The 22,148-nt window shown below is 53.8% G+C and overlaps 9 protein-coding genes across 9 annotated transcripts; 6 read left to right on the plus strand and 3 right to left on the minus strand.

Moving 5' to 3' along the window:
- Window positions 1-1,034: 1,034 nt before the first annotated feature.
- Window positions 1,035-1,581, plus strand: J4E86_009058 (uncharacterized protein; the record flags this gene model as incomplete). The annotated part of the gene is made up of 2 exons (XM_051449565.1): window positions 1,035-1,050; window positions 1,121-1,581. 2 exons carry the CDS (start codon window positions 1,035-1,037, stop codon window positions 1,579-1,581), a joined length of 477 nt encoding a protein of 158 aa, XP_051299419.1.
- Window positions 1,582-2,792: 1,211 nt separating this feature from the next.
- On the plus strand, window positions 2,793-3,557 carry J4E86_009059 (uncharacterized protein; the record flags this gene model as incomplete). The annotated part of the gene is made up of 1 exon (XM_051449566.1): window positions 2,793-3,557. The coding sequence occupies one exon, from the start codon at window positions 2,793-2,795 to the stop codon at window positions 3,555-3,557; it is 765 nt and encodes a 254-aa protein (XP_051299420.1).
- A 537-nt stretch (window positions 3,558-4,094) lies between these two features.
- On the plus strand, window positions 4,095-4,739 carry J4E86_009060 (uncharacterized protein; the record flags this gene model as incomplete). Its single annotated transcript, XM_051449567.1, has 1 exon — window positions 4,095-4,739. One exon carries the CDS (start codon window positions 4,095-4,097, stop codon window positions 4,737-4,739), a length of 645 nt encoding a protein of 214 aa, XP_051299421.1.
- Window positions 4,740-5,029: 290 nt separating this feature from the next.
- On the minus strand, window positions 5,030-6,358 carry J4E86_009061 (uncharacterized protein; the record flags this gene model as incomplete). The annotated part of the gene is made up of 1 exon (XM_051449568.1): window positions 5,030-6,358. One exon carries the CDS (start codon window positions 6,356-6,358, stop codon window positions 5,030-5,032), a length of 1,329 nt encoding a protein of 442 aa, XP_051299422.1.
- A 370-nt stretch (window positions 6,359-6,728) lies between these two features.
- On the plus strand, window positions 6,729-7,126 carry J4E86_009062 (uncharacterized protein; the record flags this gene model as incomplete). Its single annotated transcript, XM_051449569.1, has 2 exons — window positions 6,729-6,860; window positions 6,962-7,126. The coding sequence occupies 2 exons, from the start codon at window positions 6,729-6,731 to the stop codon at window positions 7,124-7,126; spliced, it is 297 nt and encodes a 98-aa protein (XP_051299423.1).
- Window positions 7,127-9,072: 1,946 nt separating this feature from the next.
- On the plus strand, window positions 9,073-10,869 carry J4E86_009063 (uncharacterized protein; the record flags this gene model as incomplete). The annotated part of the gene is made up of 4 exons (XM_051449570.1): window positions 9,073-9,164; window positions 9,220-9,303; window positions 9,369-9,531; window positions 9,586-10,869. 4 exons carry the CDS (start codon window positions 9,073-9,075, stop codon window positions 10,867-10,869), a joined length of 1,623 nt encoding a protein of 540 aa, XP_051299424.1.
- A 1,862-nt stretch (window positions 10,870-12,731) lies between these two features.
- Window positions 12,732-13,939, minus strand: J4E86_009064 (uncharacterized protein; the record flags this gene model as incomplete). The annotated part of the gene is made up of 4 exons (XM_051449571.1): window positions 12,732-12,965; window positions 13,021-13,134; window positions 13,177-13,465; window positions 13,563-13,939. The coding sequence occupies 4 exons, from the start codon at window positions 13,937-13,939 to the stop codon at window positions 12,732-12,734; spliced, it is 1,014 nt and encodes a 337-aa protein (XP_051299425.1).
- A 1,905-nt stretch (window positions 13,940-15,844) lies between these two features.
- Window positions 15,845-16,252, plus strand: J4E86_009065 (uncharacterized protein; the record flags this gene model as incomplete). The annotated part of the gene is made up of 2 exons (XM_051449572.1): window positions 15,845-16,048; window positions 16,100-16,252. 2 exons carry the CDS (start codon window positions 15,845-15,847, stop codon window positions 16,250-16,252), a joined length of 357 nt encoding a protein of 118 aa, XP_051299426.1.
- A 1,092-nt stretch (window positions 16,253-17,344) lies between these two features.
- Window positions 17,345-21,217, minus strand: J4E86_009066 (uncharacterized protein; the record flags this gene model as incomplete). The annotated part of the gene is made up of 1 exon (XM_051449573.1): window positions 17,345-21,217. The coding sequence occupies one exon, from the start codon at window positions 21,215-21,217 to the stop codon at window positions 17,345-17,347; it is 3,873 nt and encodes a 1,290-aa protein (XP_051299427.1).
- Between the last annotated feature and the right edge of the window lie 931 nt (window positions 21,218-22,148).

The raw sequence follows: 22,148 nt of genomic DNA on the forward strand, positions 1-22,148 counted from the left end.
ACAAACTCATTAGCACATGATCCTTCACTTCCTACTGCAGTGATCTCCCTCCCATTGCGCAATACGCCCTGCCCTGCAAGACATCACGCACCACGCATCACGACATCAGCCCAAGCGGCAACTCGGCCCCGACCGTTCCCACCCACGACTGCCGACGCCGACCCCTTAGCCGTGCAAACGCCTCATCTGTGCCTGTGCCAAAGGAAAAAAACGTGGTCTACACCGCCAGTTCCAAGACCCCAGAATGTTGCTATACGCGATCTGAAACTCTGCTCGGCCGCCATCTCCACTCCACTCCACTTCGACTATCGAAAAGCGAGCGGGACGCGATTCATGCGCGATCGCGCTTCCCGCGCTCGAAAAGTACACCGCATTATCTGGCTGGGTGAACCCCGCGAGATGGTGAAGGTGGTGATACTGGACTCTTGGGGGCTGAAATGTAAGACGCAGGGTGGTGGAGTAAGGGATCTTCGGTGTCAGTTGCTTTTGCGCACATCATGGGTGGGTTTTGGTAAGGGAGATGCAACTCATCTAAGCGACAAGCTAGATGCCTGCGCGGGTACTATGATAAGAAGCAAGTAACTTGGAGGTCTACATTACTCTTCTGTGGCTCAAATTTTGCATCGTATACTGTTGTCGTCGGCTGAGTCTACAGGCATTTGCTCACTTTCTTCTCGCTGCACAGATATGTGGATGACTAAGCCAAGCGAACCGAGCGGATGACGTGCAGCCAGGATAAGGTGTGTTGAGCTGCACGGCGTGCGTGAAAGCGTTTTAGTGGGTCAACGACTCAACGTGGACAGCTGTCACCGCAAACCGTGTGGGCAAAACAAGCAAATTATCAGCCACACCCCAATAACCCCCATCGCGTGCTCGTTTCTCAAGCCCATAATTCGCGTCGCCCCATTTCATCCACCAGCCACTATCCGCGCGCAGATCAGTCGCAAGCGCGAATCTCGTTATCCGCACCCCACAAACGCGTTCTATCGCGTCTGGCACACGACTTCTACACGTCCAATCGCAAATCGCCCAATATGGAGTTTATACAAGGTATGCTTCGCTGATGCGCCTATCGTCCTATCACTGTATTGCGACACGGGTTGCTAACACCAGATACCAGACTACGCAGCTCTCCTCCCGCGCCTCCTCCCACCGTCCTTCGCAAACCCCCTCCTCCACCTCCTCACAACCTTCTTCGGCATCTCGCGCACGCTGTCAACGCACCTCTCACCCCTCCTCAACAAACTCATCACCCAACCCGATGTCGCCTCCATCCTCGCGCTGCTGGCCATATTCTTCATCTCGCTCAAGATACTGGACATGATGTACCGGGCCGTCATCTTCTGGGTGAACCTGGCGTTGCGACTGGTCTTCTGGGGCGGGATACTCGTCGTGGGCTTCTGGGTGTACAACAGAGGGCCCGAGGGCTTTGTCGAGGATGTGCAGGGCTTGGGCGAGTACTGGCTGGGTCAGTATGAGGTTTATAGTCAGGAGGTTAAGGGGTTTCAGCAGCAGAAGGAGGATCAGATTAGGATGAAGGCTAGTGCGCAGCAGCAGCAGAAGAGGAAGGGGTGGCGGTGAAGAGGGCGTGGAGACAATGGGTGGGGATGTGTGTATGAGGGGACGGGAGTTGGATACTTGTCAACATAATGGCTGCGGTTCCGAGGATCGAACCGCATGACTTGGTGCAAGACTGGACTTCTGCACATATTCTTACGGCGCTCAGGATCTTCAAAAGTGTGGGACTGGCTTTGGGATTTATCGGCTTTGTACACAATGTCGGAGTGTTTTGGACTACAACTTGTACATGTTTGAGCTTCACGAATAATGGTATCCATGACAGTACTCTGAGCTTCCGCCACATCTACATTGTTTCCACGCCGGCAAGACGCCACCGAAGTCTTTGAACTCAGGTAACAGCTGACTATTGTTTTAGAACCAGAGGTCAATCACGGGGTGCATCGGATTCCGTCGCGCGACGAGGGGGATGCTCCTGACTTTAGGAGAAGAGGATGGAAAGTTTGATCGCCTATCCAATTTTCCCTCCGGCACGACATTCCATCCGATTCTTCTAGATCTGGACCGTCGGTTGCCGCTCGTCGATGAGGTGTTTCTGACAACCGAAGGAGAGCCATATCCACACTTCAGTGTCGATTCATTTGATTCTCTGGATAACGTGTTAGAAAAGATGCGAAGACAGTCGCGCAGAAACGAGGGCTCATGGAAAGACATGCTGTTGTGTGTGCCAGCTCAGCGGCGCATCAACGTGGTCTTCGACTATACGTATTATGAATCTCGTCGCAACTATACGCTTCTTGGAGAGAGCGGATGCGGAGTTACTATGGGTCAGTTTGTGAGGGCTTTCCGCGATCAGTTGGAACATATCGAAGAGGACGTACGCGGATTTCCGCAGGAGATGTTGACCTACTGCAGTGAATGCTGGGAGAAGAATCATGAGGATTGAGTTTGAACAGGATAGCATGATTTGGGACGTCAGAAGATAGAACGAGTCTAGGAAATGAGGAGACCTCTGGTACAGTTGCTTCACTATCTGAGCTGGTGCGTGAAACTGTCTTGATCCACCTGATTCTGTGACACTGGAACTAGGTCAAACCACGAAGACATTAGCAATGTATCTTGGTGGCCATGTGTAATTGTCTCACACACATGCCACTCGATGAACGTGACCCCCGGCGCAGTATAAAGTCTAGCACCCGAGTGTCGCTATCCCTCCTATCATCAATCTCGATCCATTATCACAAGTGACTACACCGCCGGAGATACCACACAACATGCAGGGCAGTACAAAAGACAACACCGAGAAGACCAATACAGGCATACCGACTGGGAGCGCAGTCTCAGACGCCCCTCCCAAGATACTCCAGAATGAAGCTGATTCAGATGACGACAACGATGGCAACGAGAACGAGAAGAAGAACGACAACATGGACGACGCGAGTACCGACAGCGATGATGATGACAGCGATATTGCCACAATCAAAGTGAATCTCAGAACGGAGATCAGAGTCCAAAGCCTCCCCGACTCTTTCCCCCGGACTGTGATAGTCCTAGAAGTTGACTTCAACGAAATGGAAACAAACCCCTTCCATCTCGTCGAGATTCCTCGTGGCACTGAGTTCCATGGAATTATTGAAAATATGGAGCGGTGCATGCACCACGTCGACGAACGCTTATTCGACCAAGTAAGTCTACGAAACGCTGGCAAACCACGACCTTGGTTCGAATTTGAATCTTTCCAACACCTGCGAGCTCTGCTGGAAGACAGCAAGGATAACTCCGGGGCTAACGACGGTGATTGGATAGACCAGCTCTTGTTTGAGCCAGGTCTTCAGAGAATCGACGTTTTGTTCAAATATAGGGCTTACAGGAACACAGGCCGCAAGTACGAGCTCACCGGCGAGAATGGGAAAGATGTCACTGTCGGCCAGTTCGTGAAAGCTTTCAGTGATCAGCTGCAGCACACCGAGGCAGACACACGGAAGTTTTCTGGAGAGCTTTCCCTCATCTGCAACGACTGTTTCGGTAATGCTCTATGAGAAAAATGCGATACCAAAATGCTCGTTCTTGATGAGCTCCTGATCTGATTGTGGCTGGGGATGGCTTTCGTAAGCGCGATCACCTCTGTAGGTGACATCAGAGTTTCTAGAATAGAACAATATCAGTCAGTAGGATGGAATATGAGTAAGTTAGCATGGCGAGTCGAAATAAGCAACGTGATGCACACTCGTCTGTGAACCATACTTCTCTTCGACAAGACGCGATCGATGTAAGACGGGATCGAATGGGCAAGTCGCGAAACGTTGACCTATTCACCAACCATAGCGAATCGATGGGATGAGCATTGAATGTTGGAAAGGTAGATCCGAAGTAGCCGTGCATTGGGTTCTGCTTTGTGCAGTTGTGCCCATGATGCAGATGAAAGGTGCCCAAGCCAAGCAACCAATGACGTCGCAAAGCCCCCGCAGACCTCCAGCGACGCGCGCACCAAACGATCAACCCTCTACACGCGCAACCGTTACACAGGCTCACTCCTTCCACTTTCCCTTGCAACTATCTACCAACCCACACAAAAGATGGCAGCGATATCCCCCGCCCCCGCCTCAACACCCACGCCCACACCCTCAACAGCCCCAACGCTCACGTCCCCCAACTTCGTCTTCCCACCACACTACTCCTTCCCGCCCTTCTTCACCCTCCAACCCGTCGCCAGCACACGCTCCTCCCAACTAGCCTCCTGGTCCACGCTCATCCAATCCTACTGCCGCCACAACCGCATCTTCACCCTCTCCCTCATCGACGCGCTACCCACCCCGCTCTTCACCAACACCACGCTGCGACGCAGCCTCTCCCTGCGCGACGCAAAAGCCATCATAACCTACATGGCCTCCCCCGAAGGCGGCAACCGCGCTGAATTCATCAACACGAGTTCTTCCAAGAAGGCGAAGGCGGGGGAAGAGAGCGAGGGTGGCAAGGCGTGGATATATTGGCGCAGGCCGGAGGAGTGGGCTGCGGCGTTGGAGGAGTGGGTTGAGAGGACGGGGCAGAAGGGTACGGTGCTTACGCTGTATGAGATTGTCGAGGGGGATGCGAGTCGGCGGGAGGAGTTCTTTGGCATGGATTTGGAGTTGTTGCAGAGGAGTTTGGGGGTTTGTGTTAAGAGGGGGAGGGCGCAGGTCTTTGGGTCGGGGGGTGAAGGCGAGGGTGTCAAGTTCTTTTGAGAGAGTGTTTTGGTTGGGATATGGGTTGATGGATCTTGGAAGATATACTTGGACAAGGAGAAGATGCGTAGAGACGAGGTGGACGAGCGAGTTCAATGATACCCAGTCATATTTTGTTGCGTGACAATATAGAGCTTACAAAACTAAAGATACGAAAGACATTATAGACATACGACAAAGGCTTGGGCAGAATTAGAAGTACTAATGCCGCCTGCATATTTCTCCTCGGAAGGGCAGTACCATACTTCGCATTTGCAGCCGTAAGGCCTGTTCAGCTCCAATACTCCAACCTACTCGCCAACAGGCGTCCACATCGCCTCCAACAACCCCTTCTTCGGCTCTCTCCCGTCCAACACCGCATCCAACCACCCATTAATCAACGTCCACTGGCTATCATCCCCACACTCTTCAATCGCAATCAACACATCCCTCTTCTTTGCCCCATCCTTCCTGTGCACCAACCACTCCGGACACTGTCTACGCATCTCTTCAACGAAGAAGGTGCGTAGACAGGTGAGCTCGTAGCATTGAAGCTGTTCGTTGTGGAACTGTACGGCGTCTTTGTCGGCGAGTGCTTCGGGGGTGAGGGGTAGAGGTGGTTGGGGCTGGGATGTTGTGGATGTGGGTAGGAGACCGTCGAGGAACTGGGGGATTTGACAGGCGTACCAAGGCGGTACTGTGGTTGTGCATTCCCAGTCTACAATGCCGACTAGACTGCCGGAAGAGGAGACGAGGATGTTATTCAGGGATATGTCGCCGTTGAATAGTATCGACTCTTCATGTTTGTGCTCCTCCGCTGGTGTTGTGAAAACCTTTGGAATCACCTTTTCGAGTTTGGTGTAGATCTCTGACATGCCTTCGGCTTGTTCTTCGTCGTCAGAGTCGTAGCTATCGGAGTCTTCTGCATGTTGAAGCTTGGTGATGTCGTGCTGCAGGAAGGCCATGTGAGCGTCCACGAAGCTTTGGCTGCTTGCGAACCGGCCGCGGTAGATGGGCTGCTGGATGTGATCGTCTACGAAGAAAGCTTGTGTGACTGCCTCTCCGACTGTATAGTGTGTGCTGCGTCCGCTGATGGTAGGCGACCGATTGAAGTAAAGACTGCCTATACCAGAGAGCTTCAAATGGTATAGCTGGACCATGAATTTTACTATTTGTTGGACCAGAAGCTCTTTATGAAGCCAGGACATCTCATGCCATACTTCTCGGAGTGGACGGCCTGGCATACGCTCCATAAGTATCCATTCAAAGCCCAGGACATCTTCAAGATTCTCGCTGTGTGCAGCAATCTCAGGGACTGGAATGTTGGTCTTCTGGCCGAGGAAGCCTAAAGTAGCGACCTCGCTACTGGTCTTGACTTTTGGTGCTACAGGTAGCGTGACACGAAAGACGAATTGACCTTTGGAGCAGGCAATCTCGTATAGTTTATTGAAGGCGCCTTCGGCGAAGGGCTTCAGCTCAATAAGCTCATCTTGTGGCAAGTCTAAATGTTTTCGCGCCAGCTCTGTGGCCTTGTCAATGGATGGCTCTTTAGTCCATGTTGGTCTCGCGCCGAAGAGACCTGGCTTCCAGTATAGGCCTGGTTGTTCAATATTGCGAGGTACAGTTGGCGCTGAATCCATGATAATGGGATGTGAGTTTGGTGACCGTGGTATGGTGTTGATGTTAAGAGGGTAAAAGTGAGGAGGCGTAGTAACAAGCAAACAAAGAAAGTGCTCGTCGCTTTCACCTGCCCTGTTTGCGCACGGCGAGTCAGTGATAAGCTGATTAGGGCATCAAAAGTGAACGCACACGGTGGTGTTGAATAGCTTCACGCTGCACTGATGACAATGTCAGCGCGACTAGAGTGTCCCATGTACCTTCACACTGCCAGACAGATATCAAGACCAACAGCCATGGAGCGGACACACCTCATCGAGCACACATTCCACCGCCAACTCAAAGGATTACAACCATAGGCCCATACAGTCCATCCTATAAGTAAGCATCAGTATGGGTAAGAAGTTCCGCAAAGCTCTCCTCGCCTTCATCGACGGCATCCCGGACCATAAGCTCGAGGGCGGTTTGCCATCTATCCAGAAGACCCTCTACGAGGACGACAACTACAGACTGGACATGCAGAATGTAAGTAATGTTTTTTTGCACTATCGTCTTCGTCCACCCATACTGATCATAATACATAGTTAACGACTGGTCCGCCCAAGTGCTATAAAATCCAAGTTCAGGTAAACAGGCATGCCCTATTCACCTCGGCGCGTAAGGCAGGTCAGAAGGGAGCCACCGTAGGTAAAGTTTTAGTGCCCGTTGAAGAGCCGTGGACTGCGTGGATGATCAAAGAGACGCTCAAGCAGAGCTGCATTGACTTTGGTGATCAATCGAACCAGTTCTAGGCGGCTTGGGTGCTTGCGTAAGTTAGTATATCTTAGCGAGAGTTCACGGCGATATTCTTTTCCGACATGGATAGGCGTTCTATACCTAGGAAGGTGTTGATGTTGCACAAGACTAAAAACGATTAGCGACGTCTTGAGCAACGAGTATAGTAGTCCAAGATAGACTTCAATCCGGAAGTCAGGTTTGCCTGAGTCGCATTGACCACATCCCCGCAAGACGCAAAGTTAAAACAAGCAGTGTCAGATGCTCCGTGCCTGAGAACTGTGGACGTGATGACGCCGCAAAAGCTTGCATAGTGACTGAGGACAAGGAGTCCATGGTGACTGGTGCTCTGAATGCTGGGGAAAGTCTTGGGACGTGGCTGATTGACGGTGGAGAGGATGGCCGGACGCTTGGATCTTGATGGCGTAGATCACAGAGAGTTTTGAGAGATGATCCCAATAACGAGCCAGATTGATCTTCGACTCTGGAGTCAAAGAAGGCTGGGGACCAGAGTTGGACAGGTAGTGCATGTAATGGTGATGCGGCGTGAGTGCATCGTGACACAGACGTCAGTCATCGGTAGTGGTCCTCTGCGGCGTACTAGGTGTGATAGTGACGCAACACATGCTAGGGAACTCGAATCCACCGTAGATGTGGTGGATATGGCTGGTGATGCAGATCAGGGCGGATCGTCGCAGGCTCAGAGTAAACAATGGTTCTGGTTGAGGGAGCGGGCCGTTAGCTAGTCTGCAGTAGGAAAGGGCCGAGGGTCAACGGGCGCTGCAGAAAGCTACGCAGCACGCACAGTAAACAGAACGATGGACGCCGCTAACGACGAGGCTGGAGGCTCCGCAAGCCCCATGCGCCGTTCGAACAGCGCATGGCCACGTCGCATAGGCGTCCACAATTGCGGGGAGCGTCGTGAGACGAAGCGACGTGGTTGTGCTGAGGGCGGACGGTCTCAGGCACAGGCTCGACATTATGCGCTGCAACACGACAATGCCATCCGCAGCGGACCGGTTGCGCGGTGGACAGTAGTATTTGTATATTGAAACAGCGGACTAATCCAGCAGGTCGGTTCAACTGTTAGTGTGTGCAGGCAGACGCTATGCCGCATGCGTCTTGCTGCATTGTGCTGCAGATGACTGCGGGTCAGCGTGGAGCGCTGCGGGCTGCCGTCGAGAGAGGTTGCACACGGTGGGCATGCGGTGGGTCGTTGTCGAGGTCGTATAAACAACCGTCTTATACCTAATCACTCGACCAGCTGGAGTCGCAATCCGTCGCCAGGCACCTGAGACGAAAAGCATCGGAGGATAATTTTAGGCCAGGTACATCTCATTTCCCCTCGGCAGGGTCAGCCCAATCACCGCGCACAGAAAGAACGACCGGACCCCTGATCCCTGACGCCGAAGCAGGAGCTAGCCGACGCGGTAGCCTCGTTGTTCGTGCGTGTTGACCATCCCCCAAGGCTCAAGCGTGCCTTCCTCTCTCCACTGTAGAGGCCCATCGCAGCTTCCCTACCCAGTACGCTCTTTCTGCCACTGCGAGCCAGGCCCTCTCCTTCCCTTCTTAGACCGGCACCCCACCGATACGGTCTCTATTTTCTAATACTCTTGCATCGCCATCTCGACACCTACATAGATATACCCCATCCCCGAGGCCTATCTACATGTCGCGAATGGACTCGTGAAGCTGCGCGTCTCCTACTGGCCCGCCATCGTCGATTACTACACTCCACCACGGCCACTTCCTAGGATTGGATCTATCGACAAGCCATACAGCTTCTACGCGTACAGATATACTCAGCATGCGCCCGTGCCAGTGCTGCGACCATGTTGGCGCTATGATTCTCTCCGAACCTTATCGTCGCCCAACTACTACCTCCTGTTCCCAAAAGCAATCCCGCTCTGGAATAAAAAGGGCTGCTGTCTTCGCTGTCGTCGCCGCATCGATACCGTCCGCAATGGCTCAACGGAGTTGCGTGTCGCTTCAGGGCTCAACCGCCTGCCCGGCCTTTTCCTCCGCCTCTGTCGACACCAATTTGACCGCGAACTTGTACGTCAAATGTGTTTTGATAGACAGAGTGTTGGCTAACAGTGAACGCGCATAGTCCATTTCTTCAATACGTGTCAGACACTCGGTCGTTCGATGAGGGCTTGAAGAATTACATCGGTACCGGATATGCACAGCGACAGTCAGTCTAGTTCAAGTCGTACCACGCGACTGTTCATATGCACCAGAAAAACTAACGCATCCCAGGTACGAGAATATATTGGGATGCTCAAGCGTCAACCTTACTAGCACCACCAACCTCTATGCTCGTTACACAACGACTGTCCTTTGTAACGCCATCATCCAATCCTCCAGGAACAGCTGCGGACTCGGCGACACGGAAGCGACTCCACTTTGTGCTGGTGCCTGCGTATGTAGACCGTCTTTGTCGTCCCATACCGCGTCGAAATGCTGACCATCTCAGGCCGATTTTGCCATCAGCGAACAGGTCATCGTATCAAGCCCGGATCTGTGCGGTACGCCTGGTAACAATGCAGTCCCGGAAATCCGCTCTGATTTCGCTCGCTGCTCCAACCCTGCCAACTCTCTCAGCAGCAGCTGTATCGACGCGACCGAAAACGAGCCCAGCGAATGTGGATACAATGGCAACCTACAAGGACTCTGCCTCTTCTGTTCCACTAGCACCGTCAACTCTACGGACTCTTGCTGCGTCAACGCAAACGTCGAATCGCGCTGCGTAGGCATTGACCTGCCTACAACCGTCTCGATGCCTCCAGTGTTCCCCTCAAGCACTTCGTCCTCTTCCCCAAGCTCCACAGCCGGCGCCGGATCTGGTGGAGGTGATTCTGGTCTTTCTGGTGGCGCTATCGCTGGTATCGTTATTGGATCACTTGTCGGCGCTGCGGTAATCATCGCAGCCGCCATCTTCTGCTGCATGCGCATGCGGCACAAGAAGAATAGCCAGGCTGGAAGCGTCTTCAACACGCCATCGCCATCGCGACGCCACTCTCCCAAGGGACCCATGCCACCTATGAGCTACGGTGGCGACGGCCAATCTCCCGCTACTATTCTCCCCGGTGCGCGTGTTCAGCGTATGTCGGCTTTGGAAGGATCAGAGTCCTCGGGTCAGAACAGCGATCGAGGCGGCCGTATGACCGCATACGGTGGCTCACAACTCGGTGCCTATGATTCACCCGAGTCGATACGTGGCCATCTCGCCGGTAACCTCCCCAAACGACAAGGTTCTCTATCCAGCCATTCTGCTCTCGGAGCGAGCTCTTCACCACTCTCTGGATCTGACCAGACGCGTAACTTTTCCAGTCCGGATGGTGTCGCTTCCGGCCAGTCCGAGCAGCTACAGTTCTTCAAAGACTACTATTCCCAGGACGATATCCACCCGAACGACACTGTTGCCACTCTCTGGGCCTACCAACCTCGTGCCGGCGACGAGTTCGAGCTAGAAAGAGGAGATATGCTCAAGGTCGTCGGTATCTGGGATGACGGCTGGGCGACAGGTGTAAGACTTTCCGAATCGGCAGAGCAGTGGGAAGCCCGGAAAGCCGAGCAACGCGACTCCGGCGTAAGCAACGGCGGCCGACGATCACCCGTCGAATCCGACAGCGAGATCAAGGCTTTCCCCTTGGTCTGCGTGTGCTTGCCACAACACTGGAGGAAGACGATTGAAGGCGACAGCACAGACTCTGGCGGGCATGGGAGCGGAGGTGACCGGATACCTCCAAGCCCCTAAGATGTCCTTCCGTGCCTGGGTCTGTTAACGCTCCCTAGTTGCTCCCTTGTCATCTCCAACCTCAGAACGCCCACCACGTTCCGCGCGGTATGGAAAGGGCAAAAGTCGAGTCGCATCCGCAGCACCACCCAATTCGCTAACACGGCCACTACTCTCGAGCACACCAGACGTCCACTCCCTGGGGTCTAGTACACTTATCGGCTCCGACCCTGTCTCCAAATAGTAATGTCGCCACGATGATGTTTGATTTACGCGTTGCTCTTCCCGTTTTGCGATACCTTCGATTCTTGGTCCACCACCACACCCCCGATCATCGGCCGTCGTTCTACCCCTCCAGGGGTCCTTTGAGACCCTCGAACACGCCACGGCCGCTGGACCACTTACACTTCTGCTTTGTCACGATCAGCGCGAACCATAGACTGCCTTCGGGTCTAGTGTCTAATACGCTCCTTAACCGTCCCCTGTCGCGCAAGCCTTTGCTTTGCGCAACAAAAAATACACCTTCTTCGACGTTCCTCCAGTAAATCACGCCAAACACACATCTACTCCGGTACATACAACCCTGACCTACCTACCTACCCACCCGGCTGATTGACGTTTGTTCTATACCCCGCCGCATATCCCATGCGGCGCAACCTTTCCTTTCTTGCTGTTGATTGTTTCTGTGGAGAGTGAGTGAGTGAGTTGAGAGCGCTGGAAGCGATATTGTATATATGACTCTTGCTTCCGGAGCCTACTCTCGAGGACAAAGGGTTAATGCTTTATCTTGATTATCATTTCTACGATATCCCGCCTGTTGGGGGTAGGAGAGAGAGGGTGTGGTTTGTGGTTGTTTAGTGGATGGTGGCTTTTGCTGTTTTGGATGCTGAGGAGAGAGAAGATGGTGGTTGCTTGCGTTTTGGATAGCTAGGTCTGGCAATGGGAAATACCGGAATATTCGACATGTTATCTTTTCGGGTAGTGAATGCTTTGTGCTGTGCAAACTCCTAGTAAGATCGTCACTTTGCCCAGTCCGGTTGACCCAACGACCTCGTTTCTAGGACGTCAGCACCGAAGTACAACCATGATCTCTCAAACCCTCATCCACCAGCCCTCGTCCATCACTTTCCCCTTTCCCACATCCCTTCCTTTCCCAAAACCCTGGCTATCGGCACTTTCCCAAATCTTACGCCATCTCGAAACACGCACCGTTGTCACTTATAGCCAAGCATACACCTATAGCATAAGCATGAAACCCTTTGCTCCGACCCCCCAACAACCGAACCCGCCTCCCCGGTTCAACCCCCCCGTCCAACACGTTTCTCGAATGCAAATCTCCGAAGACAAACGCACAAGCCACAGATACACGTGTTTGATCCCTTGCTTACGTGACTGCCGAAGGCATAATAAGAGGAATCAGTATCGCATGGGGGTGAGATCTGGTTGGGGGCTAGAGTCTGGTTGAGATGCCTTACGTGATAAGCCAAGATGGGACTGGATCGATTCGGTGTCGGGTTATTACGCTCACGCTTGCACAGAGTACTGGAGCGGCGTTCTAGAAGACGAAGCTGTGGTGTTGATATCGCGAGGGGTGTAAGCACTCTCTGTCCCATCTACGAACACTCAGACCCCGAAGAGCACAGCAAAGCAACGATGATTGATAAATGATCGTTCATATTTCAGGTATCATATCGTTCTAATCCAGTCTCGTCCTGAGACCCAAAAGGGCATAATTCAGTAGCCCATCATAGTACCCCAAAGGGAGTGTTCATCGCTAGTCCGTAAATTCATCGCGTCATTGTATAGTAAAAGCACGGTCGCCCAAAGGCACAATCGCCGCCACAGTTCACCCCCGGTATAATCTCTCCATCAAATGGTATCACCTACGATCTTCCCTTCCTCCTACCGGCCTTTCCTAGGCCTCCATCTTCGTTTCGCTTGTGCCAGTCGTCTATCTCGCGTCGAACGCCTTCGCGGTACGACTTGTATTCTTCGCTCGCTTCCACTAGCAGTTGTGGGCAGTGGCCTGAACGGCGCAGGTGTCGCTTCAGGTTCTCCCAGCGGCAGTCGGGCTTGAAGGTGCAGTTGGGGTGTGGACATCTGTACGGTCGGAGAGTCTGCGAGCATCGTTAGTAAGACGTAGTATTGTATGACGAGTCCATCGAGGCCTACCTGATGTGTCCTCTCGTGCTTGCTCAGGTTACTCGAGTCAGCACATGTAAACTCGCAGAACCGACATTTGTGCGGCTTCTTGCCCTCGTGCAGCGCACTGATGTGGGTTTGCAACTGTGTATGCGTTGTTGTTGTGTAGCCACAGCGGTCACATACATACGGTCTCTCGCCTGTGTGTGTCCGCTCGTGATTGTCTTTGGCTTGGTTGGTTGCAAACGTCTTGTCACAGCCCTCATAGCTACAAGCGTATGGGCGGTAGCCTGCGTGGCCGAGAAGATGACGAGACAACTTAGAGCGTTGCTTGAAATCTTTGGAGTGTGCTTCACAGCCTTCCCACTGGCAGAAGCAGTGTGTGCAGTTGTCAACGTGTCCGGTCTTGATGTGTTTGTGGAGGGTTTCGGGGCTGTCAAAGACAGCGAGGCAGAGGACACCGGGCGCATGTTGCCTGAAGGTTCTGATTAGCTTATGTTTTGATGTGCCGTCTAGCATTCTGATAATAGAAGTGACTTGGAGGGTCAGGGAACCAATTCGGGCCGACGTACCACTTGCATACACAGGACTGAGCGTCGGTTACGCCACCAGCAGATGCCGAACTTGAACCAGCGAACGTTGTCCCATTAGGCCGTAAGATCTCGCTTTGGACCGCAGAGGCGAGGAAGTCGAGTTTATTGGCAGCACCAAATGAGCCCCCTGGCTGCAACTCGTTAGGAAACGCCGAATCCGTCAGCATCCACGACTGATCGTGGAATGTCTGATCGTTGAATCCCATCATTGGGGCGTCTAGGCTGAAAGGATTCGAGTGTAATGAGTTGCGGTCCGCCGACACAGGGCTTGTCGGTAAGCTTGGGTTGAAACCAAAGTTCATAAAGTTGGACGCGAGACCGTTGCCCTGTGCTATCGACGAGTTCCAAAGGTCCATTTGTTGTTGTGATGCAGATGGTGCGTCACCGCACGCTCTTTGAGGTCCATGGCAGCACGAGTTGTCAATGTGACAGTGGTCACCAGCGACGTTGAGGTAACAGTGTGGTGGGAAGACTGTTTGGCCAGGGCCCGGCGATGGCTCGGTAGTAAAGGCGCTTTCTAGCGAAGTATAGTTGCTGTGCGACAGCGCTGGCGTTGGCGCGCTCGACGCTATTGTTGTCAGGTCGTCGGCGATGGTGTTGTACCCGTGAGTTTGGGAGAAGCAGGGATATGTCTCGAATGACCCCAGGCCATCGTCGTTTCCGTGGAAGCCTTCTTGAAAGTGACAAGGCGCGGTGTCGTAACAGTACACAGTGCCGACGGGCGTAGGAGCGGAATGGGCGAAGTGACACTCGTGATGCGAGTCAGGCAGGGTGAAGGGTTGATCGTTGCACTTCTGACAGAAGCAAGACTGGTCTGGACAAGCGGCCTTTGTACACTGAGGGTCTATACAGTCGTCTGTGCAATGGTCGTTTTTCTCGTTACACCGGGGGTCGAAGCAAGCGTCGTCTTCGGGGCAATCGTCGGCAGGGCAAGGCAGTGGAGGACAAGAGGGCTCTAGATGGCACTCTTGACAGAACTTCTCGAAGCAGTCGTCTGGGAACGGACAGTCGGCATCGAGACTGGGTTGTGAGTCGGTGGTGAGTCCGTGATACTCGGTCACTTTCAGGGCGGAAGCCCTCCGCTTAGGTGGGCGCACGTCGCACGTCTCTGGGCAATGAGTGCAACACAAGCTTGGATCAACAGATTGAGTACCGTGTTCAAGCTGAGACGGGGTTGATTGGTCTCGGGTTCGTGCGGCATCATCTTTCAGATCGTCTGCAGCACGCTTGGTCCCTGCCACCGGCGCGCCCAAGGAAAACATTGGATCCGTAGTCCAGAAGTCGTCTTCGTCTCCAAAAGCCGAATCGCGATCGCAGTCTGCACAGTTATTAGCCATGTTTGCGAGCCCTTGGTGGGAGATTCAGAGTGTGTGTCTGTCAATGTCGAAAAGTCATGGCGGAGGCCATCACGGTTCTCAAGATTGGGAAAGCACGATGGCGTAATCAGAGTGCCGGGCAAGGTACGAGGGGTAAGTGGAAAGTGTAAAACATACGACTAATCATGCCTCTTGGGGTCTACCCAGACAACTTCACAATACCTACTACAAGGGAAAGGATACGGTTCGGCTGAGATGATGAAGGTATGCGCTTGAGAAGAGTGAATGGAGCCTAACCCGAATGTGTAAAAGCGTATATCCAACTCGTGCGCCCTCATTGGCCCTTGGCTCCAGCCTTGGAAGTCGCGACTGTCATGTGTATCGTACCTTCTCCGAAGCCAGGCATCACAGGACTCTAATCACGAGGCTGGATAACCTCGAGACGAGATTACTGTCGCTATCGACCGCGGGTGCTATCCCGACGTATATGAGGCGATTCACGCACCGGTACCGTCGTGTGCAACCGGACAGAGAGTCCTCCATCCACGGGATGCGGAAGAACTCATTGCGCTACCGCTCTAGTGTACCCACCTACGGCGTGCTTGACGTTTGCGATCATCGTCATGCGTAGCCGTCACAAACGCAACGAGAACGTCCAAGAAGAGATGAGAGAAGATAAGCAAACGCAGGCCGGGAGTGTTGGATGCACAGTTTACACCCTGCCTGAGATGCCGCAGCCGGGAACCGAGAGACGGGTACTTGGCGCCAATCCCACGCGTCGCAATGCACATTTCCCCGCCACGAGGCTGATGTCTCCGCAACTCTCCCTTGCACCTTGGACCCTACCTTCGCACAGCCACAGTGACGACTACGCCTACGACTCTCATAACCGAACATCCTTTGCCTCAGCTTCCCATAACTTCAACTCCTCATTCGAACCTACAGATGGGTAATCTCTGCGGCAAACAGTCCAAAGACAACTTCGAAGGCCAAGGGCGCACACTCGGGTCTGCGCCTGCGCCCGCAACCAAAGCATCTGTGCCGAACAATGTTGCGCCGGCGAAGCCCAAGGTCGGAGGACCAGCGCGGACACTAGGAGACAGCAACCGCGAAGATGATCCGAAGGCTGCCGCCGCTGCTGCAGCAGAGGTACGTACCTACAACCTTGTTTGCGACGATGATGGCTGACACACTGCCCAGGCACGCGCAAACAAAGCCACATCCGGCGACCTCCAGAAGAAACTCGACGCCCAGAAGCGCCAGACGAACAACCAAACCCTCCAGCAAGCCGCCAACGAGAGCCGCCTAGCTCGAGAAGCCGACCAAGCGACCGAGACAAGGAACTACAACTAATGCTCATGAGGGGGGGGGCAAGATAAGAGGGGGGACTATTGTACATACTGGCCTTTACGATTCACGATATTCATATTCATATTGATATTGGTACAAGCGGTGGTTTGGCGCATTTCAGCATACATGAGCCCGGCGTTTGAGGGAATATAGCCGTCTTAGACATCCTTACACATGACCTACGAGTTTCTGGTTACAGCGTTGTAAGGGTACAGCAAATCCAAAAAGTTCAGTTTCTAGTTGTCAGGTAGATGTCTTGAATTGGGTCTCTCATAGAGGCCTAAAGCACGGCTTGATCATCGCGTCAGGCCTTGCTTTACGCCTCTATGAGACACCCAATCCAGGACGTCTACCTGACAACTAGAAACTGAATTACATCCTTCCAAATGGATTGACTCTGTGCCTATGCCTTTCGTCTGACGAATACTGATTATACTCTCTCCTCACATCATACTCATACACAAAGCCTAGTTTCTTATTACATTTTTCATTCATTCCACGAGATCGTATATCAATCCCGCATGACTATCTACTCATCCGATGCTAAACACCTTTACCGCCCGCCTACCGAAAACCCAACCGTGATCTAGAGAGGAGATGGTATAATCCAGGGTATTGTACAGCGAAACCATGTCGAAACGACCGCGCAGATGCAATGACCCCCAGAGAAAACACCATGCCAATGACGAGATGCAGAGTACGAGAAAGATGATCGTTGCCATATCCCCCCATCCCAACCAACCTTGAAGACAAGGCAGCCCAACTAGGCCTAACCACCCGTCATTATGCAGACAAGACGCCAGACCCACCCAGTCCACCAGCTCCATTGCTAGTTGCGGGATATCGTTGTTGTTTCGCTAGAGAAAAAGAGACCCTGGATATAAACGCCGTCGCTGAAAAACGTAGAAGCGACTTTAAAAGTTGAATGTTGATGCCCAGCCACGCCACTGGAAGTTTCACCCTCCGAGCGGTGCGGGGGCTGTTTTGAGAAATTCTTTTTGTTCGGCCGTCGCAGTAGATCAAGTCAAAAAGTGTATGATCGAAGTGCCGAAAGGCGGGAAGTCGAAGAGAAGAAGATATGCTGAGGTTGGCAGCTTAAGCGGTGACCTCAGACACGGGGGCACGACCGCCACCGACCAGCTCAAGGATCTTGCCAGCGACAGCCGCGGGGTAGCCACGAGACAGGCCCTCGTTGACGACTGTCATAGCGGCAGCGCGGTCCTCGACGGCCATGTAAGCGCGGGTCATGGCCTCGTAGGTGCTGGGCTCGCGCCTGCTCTCGGAGACGGACTCGTAGATAGCCTTGGCCTTCTGGATGTCATGAGCAAGGGCCCAGCCGTGGATGAGAGAGTTGGCGATGTAAGGAGTCATCTCGACGCCACGGGCACGCATGTCACGGAGAACATCCTCTGTATCCGCGATCTGGTGGTTGGCGACCATGGCCTCGAACAATGCCTGGTAGAGGCAGGCCTGGGGACGAACACGGCTGTCGGCGAGGACAGTGTCAAAGAGACGACGAGCACCCTCCATGTCGTGCATGACGCAACCCTTGGCGTGGATCAGCGATGAGTAGTGGACGGCTTCAGGGACAGCACCGGCGCTGCGAACTTGCTCGAGAACCGACTCCGCGGCCTCCATATCGACAGGCTCAAGGGTAGCGTAGGTGTCGATGAGGAGCTTGTACGTGTGCGTGGTAGGCTCGATGCGCTTAGCACGCATACGCTCGTAGTAGTTGAGAACCTTGCTGCGATCACGCTTGGTAGTCAGGAAGAACTGCATCATACTGTGGTAGGGCGCGGGGCGGGGCTTGTAGTTAGGCATGCTCTCCATCTCTTCGAACAGCTCCTCAGCGAACTTCTCGTCGCTAACACGGCAAAGAGCGTTGACAATGGTACCGTAGGTGACAGAAGTAGGGCGAATGCCGAGGTTGCGCATCTCAGAGAAGTAGAATAGGCAGTCGTCGATGCGTCGGGCCTTTCCAAGCTTGCCAATCAGAGCGTTGTACAAGAAGGAAGAAGGCTCAACACCCTCAGACTTGGCACGGAGGAAGATCTTGACTGCCTCAGTCGCTTCATCGAAGGTCTTGGTCGACTCCTTGAGCGTGGTGATGTAGAGACCAAAGGTGTTGGCTGTTGGCGCAGCACCCATCTCAAGCAGATCCTGGTGATATCTTCCCGCAAGATCACGCTGGTTGCAGGTAAGGCAAGCAGCGACCATGGCGTCCAGGATCGTTACCCAGCCATATCGCACAATACGGTACTGAGGTAGGAGGGGAACGTCCTGCTTGGCGAGGTTGAGGATATCATGGGCAAGGGTCAGGCGGTCTTCCTTGGCAGCGGCAGTGATAAGCTTAGCGTAGGTGAAGAATCGAGGGTGGCGGCCAGCTCGGCGCATGTTCCTGAACTTCATCAAAGCCTCGTTGAGGTGAGACGATGATCGTCCGTGAGTCTTTTCCAGAAGTTCGGTGATGGCAACAGAGCCCTTGTTGTCGGTAGATGCGGCGTAAGGGTCGTATTGATCCTCGAACGTAGGAGCTGACGGGGTGATAGGGGCTTGGACAGGGTAGGCGGCGAATGGTGCTGGTGAGTACAAAGCCTCCGGAGCGGGATGCTTGAAGGCGTACCATCGGTGCTGGAGATCACCCCTGTCGAGCTTGGTGAGCACTTGTTCAACAAGACCGGAAGTTGTCTTGTTGACTGGTGTGCCATTTGCGGCGATGACTTCAAGAAGATGGGCGAACCGTGCAACGTGAGCAACGTCAACTTCGGCCTCCTGGAGTAGAATTCCAGATTGAACTTGCATTAGAAGCGTGATGTCGTCGAAGTTGAGTTGTACGATGGCCTCAGGTCCCATTCCAGCAAGTAGGTGGTGAGCAACTGGGGTGACTAGGCCGCCGTTTTCAATCATCGTCCACATCAGTTCCATGCTAGCCCGCGGCGGAAGGAAGATACCACGCTTCATCATGAACTGACCCATAACCTCGATAGCCTCGTCGATGTGCTCTACGGTCTCCATCTTAGCTTGGTTAGAGCCAGACTGAGAGTCCCGTATGCGAGCAAACATTTGACGACCTTGACGAAGACCGCGTTCTGCGTGTCCACTACCAATTAATGCAATACTGTGCATGGCAGTGGGCTCGATGAAGTCGGCCTTGGTGGGAGAAAGCTCGAGCATCCTCCAGAAAACCTCAGCAGCTTCGATGTTTCCAGTGCGGATATGCATAGCACCCATCGCCATGGCTGGCCGTGACAGGTCGACCTCAGCTGGAAGATCATCGAAAGCCTGAGTAGCAATCTCTACGGCATCGCGATCCGCAGCCTTGATGCAAATAGCGGCCATAGCGATCTGACGCGCCTGTGGGCTAAGGTACTCCGTTGCGTGCACGTAGGCTTGGTCGAAAGAACCATTCCTGAGCCATTCGGGAAGGAAGGCCTTGAGACCGACAATGTCGCGGACGGAAGTGACGTCTTCTGGTGTGGCGAGCGCACTCTCGATCTTGGACAGGAACTTCTCAGCTCCCTCAATGCGGCCACATACCGTATACGCCTTTACAAGAGCGGCATACACGTCGTTGTCTCTCCTAGTAATCTCGAGCTCGCCGTTGTCGTTTGAAATGGCCAGAGCTTTGTACTCGTCGTAGCACTCGACCGCACTCTTTAGATCGCCAGACTTGCCGAAAGCTTGGATCATTGGAACGAACATCTCGGCAGCCGGAGTCACACTGTGGGATTCCATATGGGAGTAGATTCGTACCATGTCATCTACACGGTCGCTCTCCGCGCAGGCTGTGACGAGCAGCCGGTAGGTCTTTTCGGAGAATGTTCGGTTGGCCTCAACGTGGACGGCAGCGTCGAAAAGCTTGATGGCTACTGAGAGCGACCCGTCCTCAGCGAGGATAGCATAGTCAGTCTCGTGCGACTGAAGCATGAAGCTGCCCTCCTCTTCCATACCTCCATATCGCAGACGCCTGTCTTCGAAGCTTTGCTTCTGAGACACAACTTCGAGGGAGCGGACGGATAGGAGTTCGATCAGGGTGGTGTACGTAGCAGTGTCAGGCACAACACGCCGGCGAAGCATATCAGAGTAGACATCCAGGGCCTTGGGAACGACCTGATGCTGGGCGCGGGGGAGATGGATCGCAGCAGATAGCAGGGCATTGTATGCGGTGGCTGATGGCTTGACGTCAGAACGAAGCATAGCCTCGAAGACAGCGGGTACTTCGGCATAGTTGCGGTTGATTGCCAGCTTCTGCAGCTGTACGGTATATTCGTCGTGCGCTTCGATTGGGCTAGTGGCGATGGTGGACTCGGTGCGGCTCAGAATTGACGAGTTCACAAGAGTGTCCGCAACAGTGGCGGGCGACTCTGAACGGGCCTCTTCTATTGGCGAAAGCTCTTCCTCAATGGCCTGGGCAACTTCGCTATCGACCTTGTACCGTGCCACCTCTTGTGCAATTGCCTCGTCCACTTGTGCCAGCGCAATCTTCTCCGCCTCTTCACCACCGACAGCCTTCTTGAAGTCCTCTACTTGGCTGGTGCTGTATGCGCGGTTGACACCGGCACGCGCGGGAACCGGTTCTGCCACCTCTTCAATTGCAACACTGCTCTCCTTGGCCTCAGCCGCAGCCTTGGAGCTGGCCGGGTCCCACTCGATGAGCTTGCGGAATTGGAACTGCGACCACTCCTTGTCCTCCGTCTTCTGTTGGTGTTTCTGCCATGCTGTGTAGTATGCGGCTAGACCGGAATCCTGGTGATCGTGTTGTCCGGCGGCGAGCGCCTTGAGCGCGCTCGTTGTAGACGATGTCGAGGTGAAGGCATGTTGGTTCTTGAGACCCTTGCGGAAGCGGTCGTGTTGAAGGGAGGCGAGGGGATTGTTCTGGCTTACACCAGCAACTACTGATTGAGCATAACCGTGAGTAAAGCCCTTGGCAAGACTCTGGCGCGCGAGATGGAAACTCTTAAACACCATTTAGGAATTTGAGGAGCCCTCCAGATGGATAGGGTGAGACTGTGGATGGTCAGTACGATTGGTCTCCAATGTGATCCCGGTGGTGGAAATGCTCCGAGCGACTGGACATCGGCCCGCGACCAATTTTGGGGGTTAGGCAACAACTTTGTGGCTCGCGTGCGCGCGTCGCGATGGTGAGAGCAATTGTTGGCAATTGAAGGAGAGGGTACCTACTATTCTCGGGATCCCTACGCGTCGGTGCAGGTTCATTTGACGATGGCCGTCAAACAAACGCGCTTTCGGATGTAAGGAATCGTGTGGTTGTGGGGAAATTGGCCGGTGTTTAGTGAACCTTAACGCCCCAAGTGTGTGTAGTCGAATGCTCGGAAGGAGTCGCAATTCTATTAGAAGTAGAAGGGGATGCGACAGAGGAAAAGCAAGGCGCACGGTGGCCTGGAGAGAGATATTGTCAGCCTCGAAGGCAAGTTGGTTAGCGGGAGTCAGAAGGAAGCTTCGAGCGCATAGTTCGTAGTCGTCATGAAAAGGTAGGACCGATGCAATGGACGCTAAAATTGGCCGAAAAATTATCGCAAGTCGCGCTGAACCCACGTTTGTCTAGCGTTCGCTCACGCGAGCCCGGCGACGTGTCCCCTCGGGGAGGGATGTATACGCCTCCGACCCAATCGTCGACGCGCGCTCTCTCGCGTCCCTGGTAACGTCGGAGCCGGATCGATTGTGGCACCGCGCCGTCCAGGACGCCCATCGAACTCTGGATGACTCAGACAGAACGACGAGAAGAACACGGCCTGCACCCCGCATGGATCTGGCCTGCTGCAGGATTTGACTAGCACCTGATTGCTTAAATCCGCCGTTCCGGTTCCATACGCCGTGCTCATCGGAGGCGAACTGCTGCATGTGAATTGCGGCGCCGTACATGTGCACGTGACGAAAC

The sequence above is a fragment of the Alternaria arbusti genome (assembly GCF_024043155.1).
Source record: "Alternaria arbusti strain BMP 1465 chromosome Unknown scaffold_15, whole genome shotgun sequence".
Lineage (NCBI taxonomy): Eukaryota > Fungi > Ascomycota > Dothideomycetes > Pleosporales > Pleosporaceae > Alternaria > Alternaria arbusti.